The sequence below is a fragment of the Hesperophylax consimilis genome, chromosome 16 (genome assembly GCF_061612785.1).
Source record: "Hesperophylax consimilis isolate HC1 chromosome 16, BYU_Hcon_1.0, whole genome shotgun sequence".
In the NCBI taxonomy this organism is placed as follows: Eukaryota; Metazoa; Arthropoda; class Insecta; order Trichoptera; family Limnephilidae; genus Hesperophylax; species Hesperophylax consimilis.
In genome coordinates this window covers 11,467,675-11,486,390 of record NC_142851.1, presented here as the reverse complement: position 1 = coordinate 11,486,390, position 18,716 = coordinate 11,467,675, and the positions used below count along the sequence as shown (strand labels likewise).

The 18,716-nt window shown below is 33.5% G+C and overlaps 2 protein-coding genes across 5 annotated transcripts in view; one reads left to right on the top strand and one right to left on the bottom strand.

Annotated features, from left to right (window-relative positions):
- Positions 1–3,961, top strand: part of LOC149416696 (BTB/POZ domain-containing protein 6-B-like) — a 74,972-nt gene extending 71,011 nt beyond the window's left edge. For all 4 annotated transcript variants that reach the window (XM_089640886.1, XM_089640882.1, XM_089640883.1 and 1 more), the window contains 2 exons: positions 2,051–2,416; positions 2,605–3,961. In XM_089640886.1, coding sequence (XP_089497012.1) covers positions 2,051–2,416; positions 2,605–3,099 — 861 coding nt within the window. In that variant the 3' untranslated portion in view covers positions 3,100–3,961. The remainder of the gene's footprint in view (positions 1–2,050; positions 2,417–2,604) is intronic.
- The window catches only part of Brf (Brf RNA polymerase III subunit), a 108,165-nt gene extending 97,021 nt beyond the window's left edge, over positions 1–11,144 (bottom strand). The window contains exons 1-4 of the mRNA XM_089640881.1: positions 11,065–11,144; positions 9,155–9,378; positions 8,505–8,729; positions 5,147–5,251 (exon numbers count right to left, since the gene is read on the bottom strand). Coding sequence (XP_089497007.1) covers positions 5,147–5,251; positions 8,505–8,729; positions 9,155–9,371 — 547 coding nt within the window. The 5' untranslated portion in view covers positions 9,372–9,378; positions 11,065–11,144. The remainder of the gene's footprint in view (positions 1–5,146; positions 5,252–8,504; positions 8,730–9,154; positions 9,379–11,064) is intronic.
- Between the last annotated feature and the right edge of the window lie 7,572 nt (positions 11,145–18,716).

Below are 18,716 nucleotides of genomic sequence, written 5' to 3'. Positions count from 1 at the left end.
ACATATTAGTAATGCCCACCAACTGCAATACAATGTTATTTTTATTATTAATTTATAAAAAAAAGCCCATTGTTTGTAAAAAAAAAACTACGAGATTATTTAAAAAATACATAATGGTTATATTTTTTTATTTCTTAGTTCCTTGTCTACCTTGATGGTGTAGAATTAAAATTAATTTAAATGCTCAAGTATTGTGTATTGTAAATTTGAATATTGTATATTGTAAAATTCACTCTAAATATAGTATCTCAAAATGGATTGTATTGCAGTTTTAATTATCCTTTTCCCCGTATTATCCATTCCACCTTTTGCTTCTTTCTCTATAGAAAAGATAATGCCCTTTATTATATCCTTTTATCAGTATGACATAACGGAAGACAGAAAAATAAATATAAAGGATTAACTTATAAAAATACAAAACTGATCTCGTTATCAATTCGTACGGCTAATAATTAGTATACATGGTGTGTGGAAGCTCGTAGTACAAGCAGAAAACTGCTGGATCTACATCACACTTGGAATTTATTTTGCGATAAAACCTTTTTTTTTAATTTGAGCTTACGTTTTCGAGTATCACCAGTTCATATTAAAATCTATAACTATATCTACCAATGACGTTACAATATACATATGCGTGCTGTAGAAATCTCAACTAGCCGAAAGCGAGTCAATTGTAGTGCTTTCGATTGCATAGTTTTAGTACTAAACTGCTAAACTTTGCTAAAGGTTGTGTACTGCCTCTAAGTAAATTACATTTTAAAAAGTGCGAAGATTCCCTCGTGTGTGATGAGAAAATGTTTTCGTCACTCGACACATACCAGTAAAAGCCAAGAAATAAGATTTTATTTGTAAATACACAGAATTATTTCAATTGTTTCCTGAAGATTTTCAGCGCCAAGAAAGTGAGATAGTGAACTTAGTACAAGGATAACCTAATAGCAATGGGTCGACTCGTAAAGTATTCCGTGCCCGTCTTATAGCACAGGCGAGTAAGCGTATCTTGTTATCTCAGTCACACCCGTGATGTAGAATGTAGTATTCGACGCAAATACGAAAGTGCCGCCTGCTATCGTTTATTTCATTCATACGCACATATTCTTTGAATGTCTATCTTTGTCGTAAATGAACAACATTTGAACTAAGAGTTTCTGGAAAAATAAGAGTGTTTCTTACTTGCCACATTTTATCTTTAGTTTGTGAGACAATAGTGTAGATGTATTGTGACGTCCTTGCTAAAAACGCAATGATAAAGTGAAACCAGTCTTAATATGATTTTGAATTAATCATTTTGCAATGGTTTCTTTATATTGAATAAAGTAAAATAATATAAGTGTGTATATCACAAATACTTGTTTCAACTATAATATTTTTAATCAAGTTGACGGATGTCTCACATAATGGATTAAATAACAATTGAATAGTGACAAACATTTGAATAATAAATATTTATCAAAAGCAGCAATGATCTCACTTTTTCATTCTTCAAATAAAAACACTTGATTTTAAAATCTACCCACAAACAACATACAGATGCTCTATACAATGATTGTTATTTTTTCGGTCACGCAATCTGTTTATGTATTCACTTTTCCCACATAATATTTCTTTTAAACTATCTAACGATCAATTGTGTCCTTTTTTGAACTAGAATTTAAAGTGATTCATACAAAAACCAAAATATATATAAGATGAAACATAACAATATTCCAATGACCTTCCGTTCTAAAATCCGTACTCGAGAGACAAAAAATAAATCTATATATGTCACTTTGTTTAGAATTTTGAGGTCCATCGAGCCTCTTTAACCTCTGGAAAACCTTTTGTGCAAAAGTGACAAGAATTTTTTCCCCCCGACAAACCGTTGATTGTTGTAAAATAAAAATACATTTTAAATTTAGTTAAATGAGACTAGTTCTAATAAACTCTCGAGTACAGAAATGTATATTATGTTAAATATACCCAGAAAGTTTACATGGTAATCTCCAAGCTCTAAAATTTTTTAATAACGCTTTTTGAAAATCGATGTTTGATAAATGAAATTTTAAAACAGGCAGAGATGGCTTTGAGGTCTGAGGGCTTTGTGGACATAGACATGTCAACCCTGGAGTCGGTGCTCGCGAGAGAAACCCTCAACTGTAAGGAGATCAACCTGTTCGATGCAGCCCTGTGCTGGGCCCACGCCGAGTGCTGCCGCAGGGACATAGAACCCACGGCCCAGAACAAACGCGCCATGCTGGGGAATGCTATCTATCTGGTCAGGATACCTACCATGAACCTCGAGGAGTTTGCCAATGGGGTGGCCCAGCAGGGCATCCTGACGCAGCAGGAAACCATTGACATATTTCTCCACTTCACGGCCACCACTAAACCCACACTAGCGTACGCCATCAAACCCAGAGCTGGACTTAAATCACTGGTGAGAGATTTACTATACTAATATCTCTTCAATAACTCAATCAAAACAAATATTCTAAAAATACCCTCCTGTGTTTGAAGCATTATAAGTTTTTACTTCTATTTGCGCTTGTTAATCTAAGTGAAATCAGTGGTAGCTAGAGAACTAATAGACAATTTCCTGTAGCATCAACTGTATTATCATTTCAGGTCTGTCACCGATTTCAATCATGCGCATACCGAAGCAACCAGTGGCGGTACCGGGGACGCTGCGATTCCATTCAATTCTCAGTGGACAAGAGAATATTTGTGGTCGGCTTTGGGCTGTACGGATCCTCCAACGGTGCAGCTGACTACAATGTCAAGATTGAACTGAAACGCCTCGGCCGAATCCTCGCCGAGAATAACACCAAATTCTTCTCTGACGGATCGAGCAATACTTTCCATGTTTACTTCGAAAATCCTATTCAAATTGAACCTGAGTGCTTCTATACAGCCTCAGCCATTCTTGATGGAGGAGAATTGAGCTATTTCGGACAAGAAGGACTGAGTGAGATTTACATGGGCACGGTGACCTTTCAGTTCCAATGTTCTTCGGAGAGTACCAATGGAACTGGTGTACAAGGGGGACAGATACCAGAGTTGATATATTACGGACCCACCGTGAACAGTTCTTCAAGTTCTACAAACAACCTGGAGGACTGATATTCCCGGAACGTCAGGCCCAAATATTCCACTTGACCGAAGTCAGGTGGCGCCCCAAGGACCCCGCCCCGGGCCCCCCTTAAGTCATGTGATACAATTACCTACTAAACCTTGCCTTCTTACCCTTCTCTTGAATTCTAAACTCTCAATTTATAAGGGTGCGTAGAGGTCTTCATTATTATTAACTATAGAACCTAGAACCTATCTTCATCTTCTTAAGCATTTCCCGTAAATAAGATGTGATTGTCATGTTCTTGAAAAGAAGTACTACATTGGCAAGAATATAACTTTCTTAAAATAATTGGAGTGTGATATTTGTGTTCAATAAGCAATTATGTTTCAAGACAAAGTTATATTTGGGCTAATGATGTGCTGCATATACATATATATTTTATAGAATTGTTATGTGAATTTATTTAAATAGTATAAGATTGTTTCCAATTACTTAAATTTAGTTCAATTATAGTTACTGAAGCTTGCCTGTCGTAGGTCAAATTTTGGTAATAACATTACATAGCTAGTTAGATTAGTTCCATATTCTGATAAGCTGGTGAATTGAGTCAAGTATTGGATTGTGATAAATTAATGCAACTGTCTTGTGCTATTTATATTACATAGGTTTATTTTATAGAAACTGCAAAAACTTAATAGATTTTAATATAAAATAGAGCAATTCCTTTACAATATTTGCGATCAAATCTTTTTAGAAATACATAATACATTGAACTATAATCCAATAATTTTTTTTTAAATCTTCTCTTTTGTTCATCCAATAGTTGTTTAGTTATAATTTGAAAAATAAGAAGCAAACTTTCCACATTCAACGTGTAATAAATTTTCATACCGTAATTTAATTTAAAATAAACACTTATCTGTATAATGGGTATTTCTCTTATTAGTATGTATATGTAACCTATATCCTAAATATTCAAGGTCACACAGAATATCCACAAATATCCATATAGGCATATAAACACTGCCTACCCAACCTTACTTGCATAAAATTATTGCAAGAAATCAATCTAAACTTTCAAAAACACAAGCAAAGTGTTAACTAAGAATTGCTGCACCACACCAACTACACTACTATAAGGTGCCAAAGACAGGAACTAAATATGTAAAATGGACGCCAACATCATTCACTATTATAAGGTGCCAAAGACAGGAACTAAATATGTAAAATGGACGCCAACATCATTCACTACTATAAAGTGCCAAAGACAGGAACTAAATATGTAAAATGGACGCCAACATCATTCACTATTATAAGGTGCCAAAGACAGGAACTAAATATGTAAAATGGACGCCAACATCATTCACTACTATAAAGTGCCAAAGACAGGAACTAAATATGTAAAATGGACGCCCACATCACATTCAAAATGTTGTCTTCATTCAACCTAAGAATTGTACATTCGCAATGCTCATTCTACGAACGACTTGTTTGTGTTAGTATCTCAAAAGGCAGTGCTTTTCGGTACAAATCACAATTAGTGCCATCTGTTGGTACCCCTATTAATTAATACAACTTACGAAAGAAGTAATTATCAAACTATGTTGGCTTTATTTTGTGCAATTGTGCTGTCGAAAATATACGGCAAATTTATAAATCCAATAATTGGCTCGTAATATGCATAAATGAAGCGGATATTTGCCAACAGGCCATGGTATAAAGTCAGCAACTTAGCCATGTCTGTGGTAAATTTTTGTTGTTAATTCGTTTATTGCCTACGCTGATTTATAATCAAACAGGATGTACCGACGCCCTTCCTATTACGATAAAACTGTGTTATACTATATGCCGAAGTAACGACAAAACTTAATAAAGAAGTTAAGCTGAGCACCGAGATACAACAGGTTAAAATAATATCCCAGTTCAGGAAAGGGGGAGGATATGGGGAGAGAAAGGTTGGATAATGGATATGTACATGTTTTAGGCAAGACCTATTTTCTCTACTCTGCTTCATTGGTAAGAGATACGAATGCTGTCAAAAGCTAGTAAGACAGCCAATAAGTTTTTCAATAAAAGTAAATTGAAAAGACTCACCGATGGAGGGAATGTTGATGCACAGGGCCTGCGACAGTCGGAGGTAAGTCCGTCCCAACTGGTAACAGCAGATTTGCAGCACGTCGCTTATGTCAATGAGTAAGTCTGAGATTGCGAATGGTTAAGGTAATATGTATACATTTTATTTTAAGGCGGAATTCACCCATGCTTTCAATTCTAGGAAGGAAAGGTTAGAGAAGTCAAAAAGTTTTACAATACGATTCAGTGTTTGGAAATCACAGTAAGAACAAAAAGGACGAGTTTACTTATTTCTTTGGATCTGTTTTGGACTCATTCTGTTGTTTTTCATACATAGATATACCAAACCTGCATATTAACTATCCCGCAGCCAGTGGGGGAGTAGGTAGTACCCAAAATTACTATCCTGCGTAAATACATAAGTTACCATTAATAATTGGGATTTCTATAGTTTAAAAGCTCATAAGACATAAGAAATTAAACACAGCTGTTTGAAAAAGTTAAAAAAAAATTGAATTTTTGATATTATGTAACTGCATACTATACAGGGTTTTCCAATAAGAGGTGTTATTTTGAATAGCCCGCTATTTCGGTAGATGTTACTTTTGAAGCTGTCATTTTTTGACATTTGACAAGTAGAAACTACGCCATTAATAAAAATGGAACGATACACGCTTCAACAACGCATTGAAATTATTAAAATTCACTTGAGTGAATCAAATGCAAATCATCTTGAGTGATGAGGCCCATTTCCACCTCGGTGGCATCGTCAACAAGCAAAATTGTCAAATCTGGGGCTCGGAAAACCCAAGAGTTATTGTTGAAAAGCCTCTATCCTCAACGTGTGACTGTTTGGTAAGGTTTATGGTCCGGCGGAGTCATGGGAGCTTACTTTTTCGAAAATGAGGCTGGAGCAACAGTTACGGTGAATGGATCGCTATCGAGAGATGATTAATGATTTTTTATGGTCGGAATTGGATGGTATTAATCTAGACGTTTACTTTCAACAAAACGGCGCTACGTGCCACACAAGCAATGAAACCATTGATCTTTTACGATTGAATATCAAAATAACACCTGGAACAATAACACCCTTATTGGAAAACCCTGTATTATGTATTATTCATTAGTTTGTTGGAACAAACTTATACAGTCGAACTGATAACAGGCAAAGTGGATAAAATTTGTGAATTATAAGCATCACTCATTACATCAGTGGTTGGAAAATAATTGTACCTTAATTTTATTTAATCAGTGATTGCCAAAAGGGGTCTTATAAATGAAATTTTTCATTAAAAAGTATTCAAACGTACTGTGAAGATATTTTTACATGGTGAAAGAATACTGTAAACACGCAAATTGCTTCATAACATCACTCAAACATGAGACGAGTGATAATAATTATTTATGATCCTAGGGCAAAACAAATATGTGGGCGCATTCTAAAATAATGTGTAGTGTTATTTGCAATTTTTAATTACAATGTTGAAATACATTTGACATTGAGGTGATTTATGACCACAAAAGGTCCCAATTTTTTAATGATTTTATGTGCAACTTTGGAAATTATTTTTGAATGAATCCTGAGTTATTTTAAAAAAATCTCACTCCAGCAGAGCTGCTTTGGAAATATGGTAACAAAATTTAAACCGTAAAGAACAAAGTTTTTTTTTACTACAATATCTATTGTAAAACTTAAAAAAATTTTTGTTTGACTTAGGATTGAACCTTCCTTCCCAGGAACTGGAGTAGACAACTCTACTAACCTCGCCAAATGCCAATCTTTCGTAGATTAACTGCTATAATATCATCCGATTTGAGAGAAATGCGTGTATGTCCGCATGATTGCCACCAAAAGTTGATAGAATGCATTGTCATAGACAACGAGGCTATCTGCCGAGTAAAAAAAAAAAAAAATTACTCGTTATATCCAATATAGTTTTTAAAGTCGTGTGTACCTGCCTCTACTATCAATATATTCACAAATGTACAGTATATTTTCAAAATACGAGTAAGTATTACTTATCACAAAAATAAATTAGAAAAACACACTTTATTAACCAAATTTATATTCAATGATTTTTTTTAAGATTTCACTATCATGCTTCTCAATTTCCTCCTCAAAACAACCAATGCATTATAACTATCATCACCTGGTTCAAGGCTTCCAAGAAAAATATCACTAAATTATCTGATTGTCACTAGCTTGTGTATATCATAAATCACTTGTCGTAAATAACTGCCTTGCGGGATTATTATGGTTTTCAGTTGTAAAATTTTACTCGTCACAAACCAGAGATGCACAACCTTCGGCCCAATTCTTGCGGCCCGTATGTCAATTTCATAATGCCCACTTGGCTATAGAGAAAAGTCAAAATGTTTGGGGTAATTCTCGAAAACAACTGAGAACATTTTTTTATAGAGTTTTGGATAATTTACGCATCGCATTTCCTAAATGGTACCAAATTCGAAGAACCGGTTTGCATAATACGAAATTCAAAAAAATCAACAGAAACCTTAACTCTTTAATATCGCTGTCAAACTCCTCCCCCTCAAAGAAAACAAAAACATAAAATCCGCTTGTAGGTCGTGGCCTGTTTGAAAAATAGGCAAAGCGGCCCCTCTGCTGAAAAAGTTGTGCATCACTATCATAAATTTACACCATGTAATGCAGGTACTCGTAACTAGGTACCTTCATAAACATATTTATTGGTTTTTAAAACAAAATTGATGATGAGTTGTAATACAAAAGAAGATGTAAAAGGGAACAAATTTGCAAAGCTCAAATTTCGCATGACTTTTGCAGATTTTATGACAATTTTACATAGTGCCCGATTGATAGAAATGCTTCACATTGCTAACAATCTTACACAGGTAGTGTCATAAAAATATGAATCCGTCCCTATGTCCCTAACGGAATAGGAAATTCCCACCAGCCGCCGTTGTGATTTGATTGTTACTACTTACAGAATAATTCTATTCTCATTTTTTTAGAGCCAATGACCCATTAAAATATTCAGAAATTGTGTTGACAAAATTATTTGCACGGTATATTAGTGAATCGACCTCGTTATAACAACCAACAATTATATGAAGATAAGCCTGAACTAAAATATTGTTTATAAATTGCTCATTATAGCCGTGAACTCTCTATTGCCGTGATCGTTATAACCAAGTCCGACTGTATTTATAAATCAAAGAATGGTAAAAGGAGTTAAAATGTGACAAATTTGTCACCACCAATTTTAAAATTTGAAGGAATCGAGAACTGCTGTGTTGATGAGCAAATCGAGTTAAATTGCAATTCGTGATTCTATCATCGGCCTTGCATTCTTTTTGTGTAATTAAGGCAGTGACAAATGAATAATTGAAAGGATACGGGCTGTCCCCTCCGTGCGGCACGTGATATAGACGCAGGCGGCGTGGATATGCGTAGCGGGACGCCCCTTGGTCAGCTGCCGGCTCAGGGCCATCTTGAAGAAGTTGCAGGCTATGTCGATACAGTGCTGATTCAGCCGTAGTTGCTGACTGAGGGCCGTGATGCCTTGCTTCGCCTTACGAATGGTCACTTCCCTGGATTCAGTACCGATTCCCATGTGAAATGCTGGAAAGGAAAATACAAACCTTTAAATGATGACACAAAAATTGTTACATTGTAAATCAATTACAGGATCATGACGGCTGAAGAACATTTTTTCATTTATTTTCAAACTTAACCTTTGAAATTCACAAACAGAAAGTATTGTTTTCATATTATCAGTTGGATTTATCGGCGCTCAACGGATACAAATTTTTCGTATCAATATCAATGGTACTTTTGGCGCTTGAGAAGTTAATATGAACCCCAGATATTTCTACTATGTACTCTATAATTTAAACACAATGTGTCACATCAAACACAGTTTATACAATAGATTCTAATAAAAATTTAACACAATTCTACTCCCACAAATATTTTTTTTGAAAACACAGCAATATTTAACTTAATACAATAGTTAACTATTTGAACTTATACTTATGATAACTTACATGCGCCAAATCCTGTGGCACCTCCTTTACTTTCCGATGAGACAAACTGTCCGATAGCTGAGGCATGACCGTGCGAATTTTCTTGGAATTCAACCTCTGCCACAATGATATTGTCCTCCAACACTGAGCCGCAGTTGGTGCAAACCGCATCTCCTCTAGCGGGGTCTACTTCTATGTCAGAAGACCCACAATTTTTACATTTTCTTCCTGACGACATTTTAAACCTGAAAAAAAAGTACTGATCAATTTTATGTCTTATTTAAATAATACCTATTCCATATGTCCAGTTCTCCCAGATTAAATCAATTTCTTTAAAGTTTTGGTAATTGGGGCCGGTATTTCAGCTTTTTAAGCAGGGCTTGAGAGATATAATTTAGGTTTGTCAAGTTGTTATTGAGTAGGTTTCCTGACAACCCAATCCGACTCATAACATTGCATTTCACCAACCTCTTGATAGCTTATCCATAGGATAACATATATTTACTATTTAATTATTTATTAAATGTGAGTTTACTATTCGGTACTCAAACTAATGAATAGTGGCTATATATTAAATAAATTAGCACCACAGACATAGGAATTAATAGACGAGAAGATAATGGCGAGGGGTAAAATCAACTGTTGAAGAACGAAGGGAGTGAAGCTGACTGTGATTCGTCAATAAATCAATCTGACAGTAAATAGGCATCTCGCATTATAATATCACCATTTACTTCTTAAAAGTAAAATCTGCTTTTGAATGAATAGACATTTTTACATGGGAGCGCAAATTACTCGCCACGTTATGAACAAATTTGCGAAGTCCAAATTCGGCAAAAAATTTCTTCTATTTTCAGAGTCGAATATTTCGTTTAAGTATTTAGTTAAGACACTTTTATAAATGTTCATAATTTACTTCCCAGCAACCAACCAGCTTTGTGTTTCGCGTCCAGACGTTTCTCGATGTGATAGTAACAACTGATTCATATTATACGATGTGAATATGCTTAAAATAAAGTAAAATAATGCTTATATATGGAATGTAATACGACAATTGGGTTTATTCTCTTTTTCACACCTATTTTTACAAGTTTTCATAGTACAAGTCAACATTTTGCCGTGTTATTTCGTAAAATGAACCGATGATGCCTCGACCATAGTTCGCACAAGAATGATGACGTCACGTTTTCAAACTTCACTTTAGGCCATACGCGAGCACAGCCGGCTCCAATGGAACCGGTATGGGGAGTGGGGATAATACGCTTTTAATCACTTAGGGCAGGTCTACTAATATTCATATGTCTATGATTAGCACCTATTCCGGGTATTGGTTTATTTATTAGTTTACATTTTCTGAGTATATTGAAATACCGGCCCTTGGTCCGTTCTTACTGATCCATTCTATGATCTATTTCATAGATTTTATGAAATGGAACAGTGAGAATAGGCTTTTATATGGAATAGAAACCAAAAGAATCGACTTCAAATTCAAATTGACCATAGATTCTCATAGAATAGACCAGGTGGGAACCAGGAACCCAGCATTAGAAGTAAAAGGCATAAAATTTTAAAAAATTATTTCATCTCAGGAAAAGAATTTAAAATCCAGGTCTAATACCTGGTATAACATGCCAAGATATCAGTCACAGTCAAATGTTTACAACTTTTTATGACAGAAGTAATAATTTCGACCTAATGGTACGTCGAATTTTTTGTAGTTCGTTTCAATTAAAATCACATTTTCTCCAAATAATGAGTTCTTAATTAGCCTTTTTAATAGACAAACAAGTGAATTGCAAAATAATTAAACAGCACAGCAAAAGTTTGAATAAGAAATACAAAAAATATTGGAGACGGTAATTATTTGAAAAAAAAGTTTTCACGTGTGTTTATATTAAATAATTCATAGCTATTTATTAATTAAGACTTACGGTAATCAAAACAATAATAACGCACAAATAAGTTGATCGCACTGATTATTAGCTGTCACTTTGACATAACTGGACATAACCTTAATCTATGGACCATAGAAATACTAATACCAATTTTTCAAAGAATTTCAGGCGTACCAAATGGTGCATATTAATGGCTAGGGAAGTGCAAATAATAAAATCGATATCAAAAAGACGAAACCCAAGAGGTTTGGTGTTTGTGCTATAGTTGGGGAGTTCTAATACGAAGAAAAAAATAAGGTAATGTAATTTATTAAAAATAAACATTTATTACAATAAAACAAAGTAGAAGGGTTAATACTTAACTCCAGAGATGTGCTTTATTTCAAATAAATCCATTTCAAATGGAAATGCAAAATGGGTATTTTCCATTTTGCATTTTAAATGCTTTTCTAAAAACCATTTTGCATTTTAAATGCTTTTCTCAATGCATTTTCCATTTTAAATGCTTTTTTGCAACATTCTTACTACTATCTCCATTCATCTTTTTTTCATAAGCCCCAAATATCAGTCGGTCCTCAACCTCGCTATGAGAGATAATTTACATTTGTCAAGTTGGTCCCTGGTAGGAGCCCTGGCAATTGAGTGATACCATTACAAAAAATACGGATGCAAATACTGAACATGGCCATGACGCTGTAATATTAAATGTTAGATAGCAGTTTCTATGTTTTTACGTTGGAAACATTAGTCCCGCGCAAATTTTTTGTGGTTTCATAATCTGTAGTCGTGGTGTTTTTGATTTACGATCATGTAATATGTTTGTTCTACATTGATAATATAATAATATTTGGCTAATTTATATAGCGCCGTTTTCGTGAGAAATCACCTCAAGGGGCTGATGTCCATTATTAAATGACAAAATTGTTTAAAAATCCTATAATTATTTTAATTGTTTGACCTGAGAAACCATTTTGCATTTTCAATGCATTTTGAAAATAGGTATTTTGCATTTTTCATTTGAAATGCTTTTTTAAAAACCATTTTGCATTTTGCATTTTCAAATGGAAAAGTTTCGACCCATTTCCATTTTGCATTTCAAATGGTTTTGGGTACCCATTTTGCACATCTCTGCTTAACTCCAATGGGGTTAATCTTAACTAGGTAGTTAATTATTTTTTTAATGATAAACTAATGTTTATAAGACAAGGTTTTATAAATAGCATAATAAATAATTATAAGCAATAATTGATCACCTGAAATATCAATACAAATTGAAAATATCTCCAGTAAATCCCATCTCCCATCTTCTAGTAAAAATAAATGCCGCCAACGGGAATTGAACCCGTGCCTTCTGCTGTCCGGTCAGGTGCTCTGTAACCACTGAGCTATGTCGGCTTATTTCCAACCCGCCAAATGATTCAATATGTACTAGTACCTCAATAAAAACTTACCGCTTATTATTTTTACTCGGGAGATATTTTCAATTTGTATTGATATTTAAGGCGACTAATTATTGCTTATAATTATTTAAGTACTTAATTAATTCTTAAAATTAGATAGTCCTTATGATTATTTCTAATAAAATGTCCCAAATCTATGAAAAGTCTTGATTCACTAACAACAGCGATATGCAGTTTATTTTTTTTGCTTCAATAAGAAGGTATACAATATTCAATGATATCCCTTCTGAGAAGCTGTTGGGTAATCTAGGTTACCCCTTAAGGGGGTATTTGCAAAAACCGATATAATATTTCGGGGCGGAGAGGAATGAAGTAAGTTGGAACGGGAACACGCCGCGTGCGCTGGTCAACCCAGTTCGAAATCAGAGCAGCGATGAAATTCAATAGATGGTACCCATGAGTAAGGTTTGAACATGAAACGCTTAATAATGAGCGTCTTTCAAATAAAGTTTATTAAGTTGAGTATGCATTTTTTAGGTAAATTTCGATAGAAGAATTGTAGAAGGAGCTCATGATTTTATGAGATTTAGATGAGATTATCAGATTTCTATCAAACTTGTTTGATAAATTATCGATACTATCAACTACACTGCTAGATGGTAGGCATTACCTTATGACTCGTAACTGACGTGTTCTTCATTGACAGATGTCAAAACAATACGGTATTTATTTTCATAATATCTGATCATAATTATATCTGAATATATTGGCTAGATAAATAAAATATCGGTCATTTTCAATATTTATTATTATTTTTTGCAAAAAAGTTACATAAAACAAATAATTATGTAATGTAAAAAGCATAAGATTCAATTTTTTATATAAAGGCCATCATTTATTATTTCATCAGTTATAAAATAATTTACATAATAATTTACTAGATGTCATTACAAAACAAATCAATAATATAATCGTTCCCAATCAGCACGGCTTTATCACAGATAGAAACACTTTAAGTAACTTAATCATTTATGAAAATTATATAACTGATTCCCTTATCCACAAGCATCGGGTGGATTCGATATACACTGATTTTTCCAAAGCTTTTGATATAGTTAGGAGACATATTCTTGTGTATAAACTAAGTCTTTTGGACATTAAAGAAACCTTATTGATCTGGATCAACAGTTATCTTAGTAAAAGAAAGCTTTGTGTTAAAATAAATTCTGTAGAATCTTACATCTTCGAATCCATATGTGAAGTTTCCCAAGGATCTCACCTCGGACCAACTCTGTTTTTATTATTTATAAATGACATTGTTGGTGTATTTAAAGATGTACAAGTTCTGCTCTTCGCTGATGATTTGAAAATATAAAAAATGATACGTACTATAGAGGATTGCCATATTTTGCAATCTAATTTGGATAAATTGTAAATTGTATCATTGGTGTGTGATCAACTAATTATTTCTTAATATTCAAAAGTGCCAAGTTATTCGTTTTCGTAAAATCCAAAGTCATTTTACTTATGAATACTCTTTAAATAATGTACTATTGACATCAGTCGCTCAGATCAGTGACTTGGGGGTTATATTTGATGAAAAGTTAACATTTACTCTGCATGTAAATGATATAATAATGTTTGATTTCATATGCAGAACAGCGAGTGGTTTCAAGTCACTTGAATGTTTGAAAACATTGTACACTACTTTAGTAAGAAGCAAGGTAGAGTATAATTCGCCTATTTGATCCCTATTGTATAAAACGCTTTCTGACAATATAGAAAGGGTACAGCACATATTTTTAAGATTTATTAACTTTAAACTGAATATTCCAATTCAAAATATTAACTATGTCCTTTTGATGAAACAACTTAACAATAACGCTTTCAGATAAGCGGATCATCTCTGAACTTGTAATATTATATAAAATTATTAATAATTGCATTGACAACTCTGAAATTCTAGCGAAGATAAAATTTTACGTACCGACCAGAAATTTGAGGCAAAGTGCTACCGTTTTCTTTGCCAATTTTAAAACCAACTATGAAGCTCATACACCTATAAATATACTACATCATTTTGGCAATATATTTGGGAATATTTTAGACATGTTTAAAGATACCGTATTAGTTATAAAACGATATATTTTTAATAATTTTAATTAGATGTATGAATTCATGACTCCGTAGTGAATACACTTTTATTTTTATATTTCTATCTTTCTTGATACATATTTTGCTTTCCATAATCCACACTATTAATTTTAATTTACTTCATCATAAAACATTATTTATTGTACACTATGTACCTAACACAACTGTATTACTTGTTACCTATTTTTGTAAAAGCCCATTAGGGCGTATTCATTTTTGGAAATCGACAATTTACATTTAATCAGTTTGTACATAAGTATTATGTGGTAAAATAAAACCAATTATGGATTTCCTCCTTGTGACTTTAACTGGGACAGCATAATATGGAATAAGTTATTTAAATTTGTGAGAAAGAAATATGAATTAAAAAAAATTATATAAAACAAAAGATTATATAAAACGAAAAATTTACAAAACAATACATTTACATCCATGGAGAGAGGTGGTAGATATAAATCAAATAACAATTGAGATATAAACAATAGAGACATAAACATTATTCACAAACCATCAGAGAAATATTCTTTTATGGACCTCTTGTATTTGGTAAGTTCGCCACTGAAAATATCAACCTTAGATAATACGCTATTGTAATTATTGCATAGTCTGTTCAGGCAAGAATTCTGCTTAGAGTTCGTTTTGCTTTGATCAACCCTGAACAGGACACAAGAGCGTGTTGAACGCGCAGGTACATTGAATGGAATCTTGTTTAGCAACTCTGGGCATTGAATATTATTTTTAACTACTTTATACAGGAATAGTGCATCCTTATGATGCCTCCGTACACTCAAGTATGAAGCTGCCTCTGCATAATTATTAAATCTTACAAATGACTTGTAACAATAACATTAATATAAAAAACTAAAAAAAAAATTCAATCAACTAGCATTTCGCAGAAATCTAAACGACGCTTTCCTAATTGACGTTCTTTACATACTATTGCGTCTAAGATATATGAAGGCTCACGAACATTCATAGACCTTGTGACTCGAGGATCGATAAGCTCGGGAAGAATGCAATCCATATAAAAATTGATTAATTTAATAAGCATTTTTTCTTCCCAGAACTTGTCATCTCGAAGTATACGCTCAATTTTTAGAGGGAAGTGTGAGCCAGTCCAAACGGCAAAAATTCAATGACCTTTATTACTAATGTGTAATTGGCCCTGCACCTGGAAATACCAATCGTGATTTTGGTTTACGCGATATTTTTCGTTGTCTAATTTCCAAAACATTATTTTTTTTTTCAATTGCATCTTCAACAGACATACTCTTTGCAGAAGATGGGCATTTAATTTCGACGATACAGTTATTACCGGACAGACCATCAGGTGTAGCTCCAAAAAAACAATGTTCAGGGTCTATAAATAAGCCACTCTGTTCAATAGTTATGGACTCTTGTTCACATAACTGCCGAATTGCGATTGGCTCATTTATTTTCCCATATTTAATTGATTCAATATTTTGCAAAGAACGTCCATAAAGTAAAGTTTTAACTAATGGCGCACAACTAATCATTCTTCTCTTGCAAATCTTACCAAACCACGACGCTGTTAAAAGATTTCGACGCCTTTCTAACCATTCACCACTCTCAGACTGTAAAATGGTTTCCCTTTCAATTCGCCGACGTTCTGGGGAAGAACATTGCAAATCTTTGAAAAACTGCCTTTTTGCAGCATCAAATGATATATTATCCATATCCGGCTTTTGACATGCATCACCATATTCGGAATCTGGTTTTAAAGAATTTAGTGTTTTATTATTTTTTTTTGTTTTGTACTTATAATTTTGGTTACTAAGTTTTCTACGTTTATTTGCTTCAAAACTTTTCAAGACATTTCGCGGGCTGCTATCAAAAACCGTTTTATGGAGAACATAATGTGGCCGTTTTGTATTAAACGCAACAACAGATGCTGCGCACCTCCCAGTATAAGACTGTTTTGTTGAAAAATTTATTTTTTTCCCACCTACCATTTTGGCGACAACGCTGTTATATGATTCCGCAATATTGCTATCAACGTTATATATTAAGCTGCGGGAATTTGAAGCTAAACGCGAACAAAGTTGGGAGAGTTTAGAAAATAAGTTGCACAATTTTAAATCTTGAATGTAGTTTTTCTCATCCACATGCTTACAGTAATAGTCGTCACAGGTAGCGTGGTCGCCAAACACATGTTTAATGCTATTTAGAATATCTTTATTTAAATTCCCGACTTTGGTATCCATCAAACAATTTTCTGAAATCCTATATTTAATAGCAGATGTGATTGATCTACGCAAGCGGAGTAATCTTTCACTAATAATTTTGCGTAATCGTATAGGGTACTGGGTATCTAATGAAAGTAAATTGATTTTAGTTATATAATTACGTAAAAGGTGATTCCGACATTCGATTTTCTCTACGGTTATATTTGAATAGGGTCGAGCTTCTAATATTTTCTTATATGTACTACAATCGCCATCTGCTATTAACTTGGAATATATCAATCCGTGTGTGGCTAATGAGCTTTTAAATCCTTTAACAATTATTTCGGATTCCATGCCGCTTGAAGAGCCTACGTAATTTTTATAGCATTTATGTTCGGGTGGGGTCACGCTTTTATTTGAGGCCCGAGTGCAAGTCATACAAAACTTATTCTTGACACCCATATACAAAACTTTCTTTGTCCTATATCCAATAATTACAGCTGCGCCAGATAAAGCAGCATATTTTGTCTTATAAGATCTTTTAGACCAACACCCATCTGCCACAACTGTAATCATTGGAACCCCATCCCTGTTAACATCACCGGCAATTTGGGCTAAAGTAGCCTCCTCTTTGGCGGCTTCTGCCATCGTCTTAACCTTAGTACGGTCCCACCATTCACACGCCCTTTCATGTGATTTGCTGTACTGTCTGTTACTCATACAAGGGATCCCTGCTACTGCCGTTAGTTCTTTTAGGTTAGAATAGCCAGATCCAATACTTATAATTCCAGAAACCATTGAATCAGTAACATTCATATCATCTTTCACGTCTTCGCAGGTAAAAATACTAAATTTGTTCGTGCACATATTACAAATAAATGTCAATACTGAATTAAATCCTGATTGCTTCTCTTCAACTATCTCCAAGTTAGATAATGTACACTCATAAAGAGAGTCGTGCTGCGAAATTTTGTATAATTGATTTAAAAAAAAATTATATCTACTATTCTTCTTCCTTCCAGAATAACGGGTTTCTTCTTTTCCTGTGTAAACAAAACTTTTACTTTATTTACGTCAATTGAAAATAATATGTATTTGAAATTCTTTTTACGACTTCAATACGTTCAGAAAAAAATTATATGTTTAAAACAGTTATTATTTTTTCAGAATTTTTCTCAGGCGACATCGGTTCTTCCGACATCGGATTATTTATATTTTCAGTATTTTCCTGATGAAATAAAAACAATATTAGAAAAATTATGTTCATTCACTTTTCAATTAATTTTTTGCATTAGACGAGTATACAAGTGTATAAATTACCTGTTGTAATATAGGTAGAGATGGTATATCGCTAAGTCTAGAAGCAAGCATTAATTGCACCTTTTTTCTGTGTTCTTTATTCTGCCTCTTGATTTTTTTCACCCTGCTTACTAGCGAATACCTGTTCTTCTTTTCTTTGTTGCCCATTCTAAACAATTAGTAACCTCTGGAAAAAAGATTTAAGGATTATATAGGTCGGTTTTTGTATTTATTTGCAGATGATGAACGTACCTACATGTTAGAAGTAACGACGCGCTCTGTCAAACTAATCATTTGATACGTTTAAAATCCGTGATGTCGAAACATATCAAAAAAGTTTAACTGTCGTGTTAATCAAAAGCGATTTTATTAGTGACAGTGTTATCCACTAACTCCATTTTGATCTTGCCTAGTTAATCCAAAAAAGGTTATAACCTGTGTTTTTTTTTTCAAACTAACTACCACACCTATAAATCGACGACATAATCTGGGTTATAAATTTGAGAATGTTGTCTATTTATTTGGGGATTACGTATCAGTAATGAAACGAACTCTTCACAAACACTTGAATTATTGAAATATAAGAGAATACCACTCCTTAATAAAAAAACTCATTTTATTTTACCATAATTTATTAGATAAATTATTG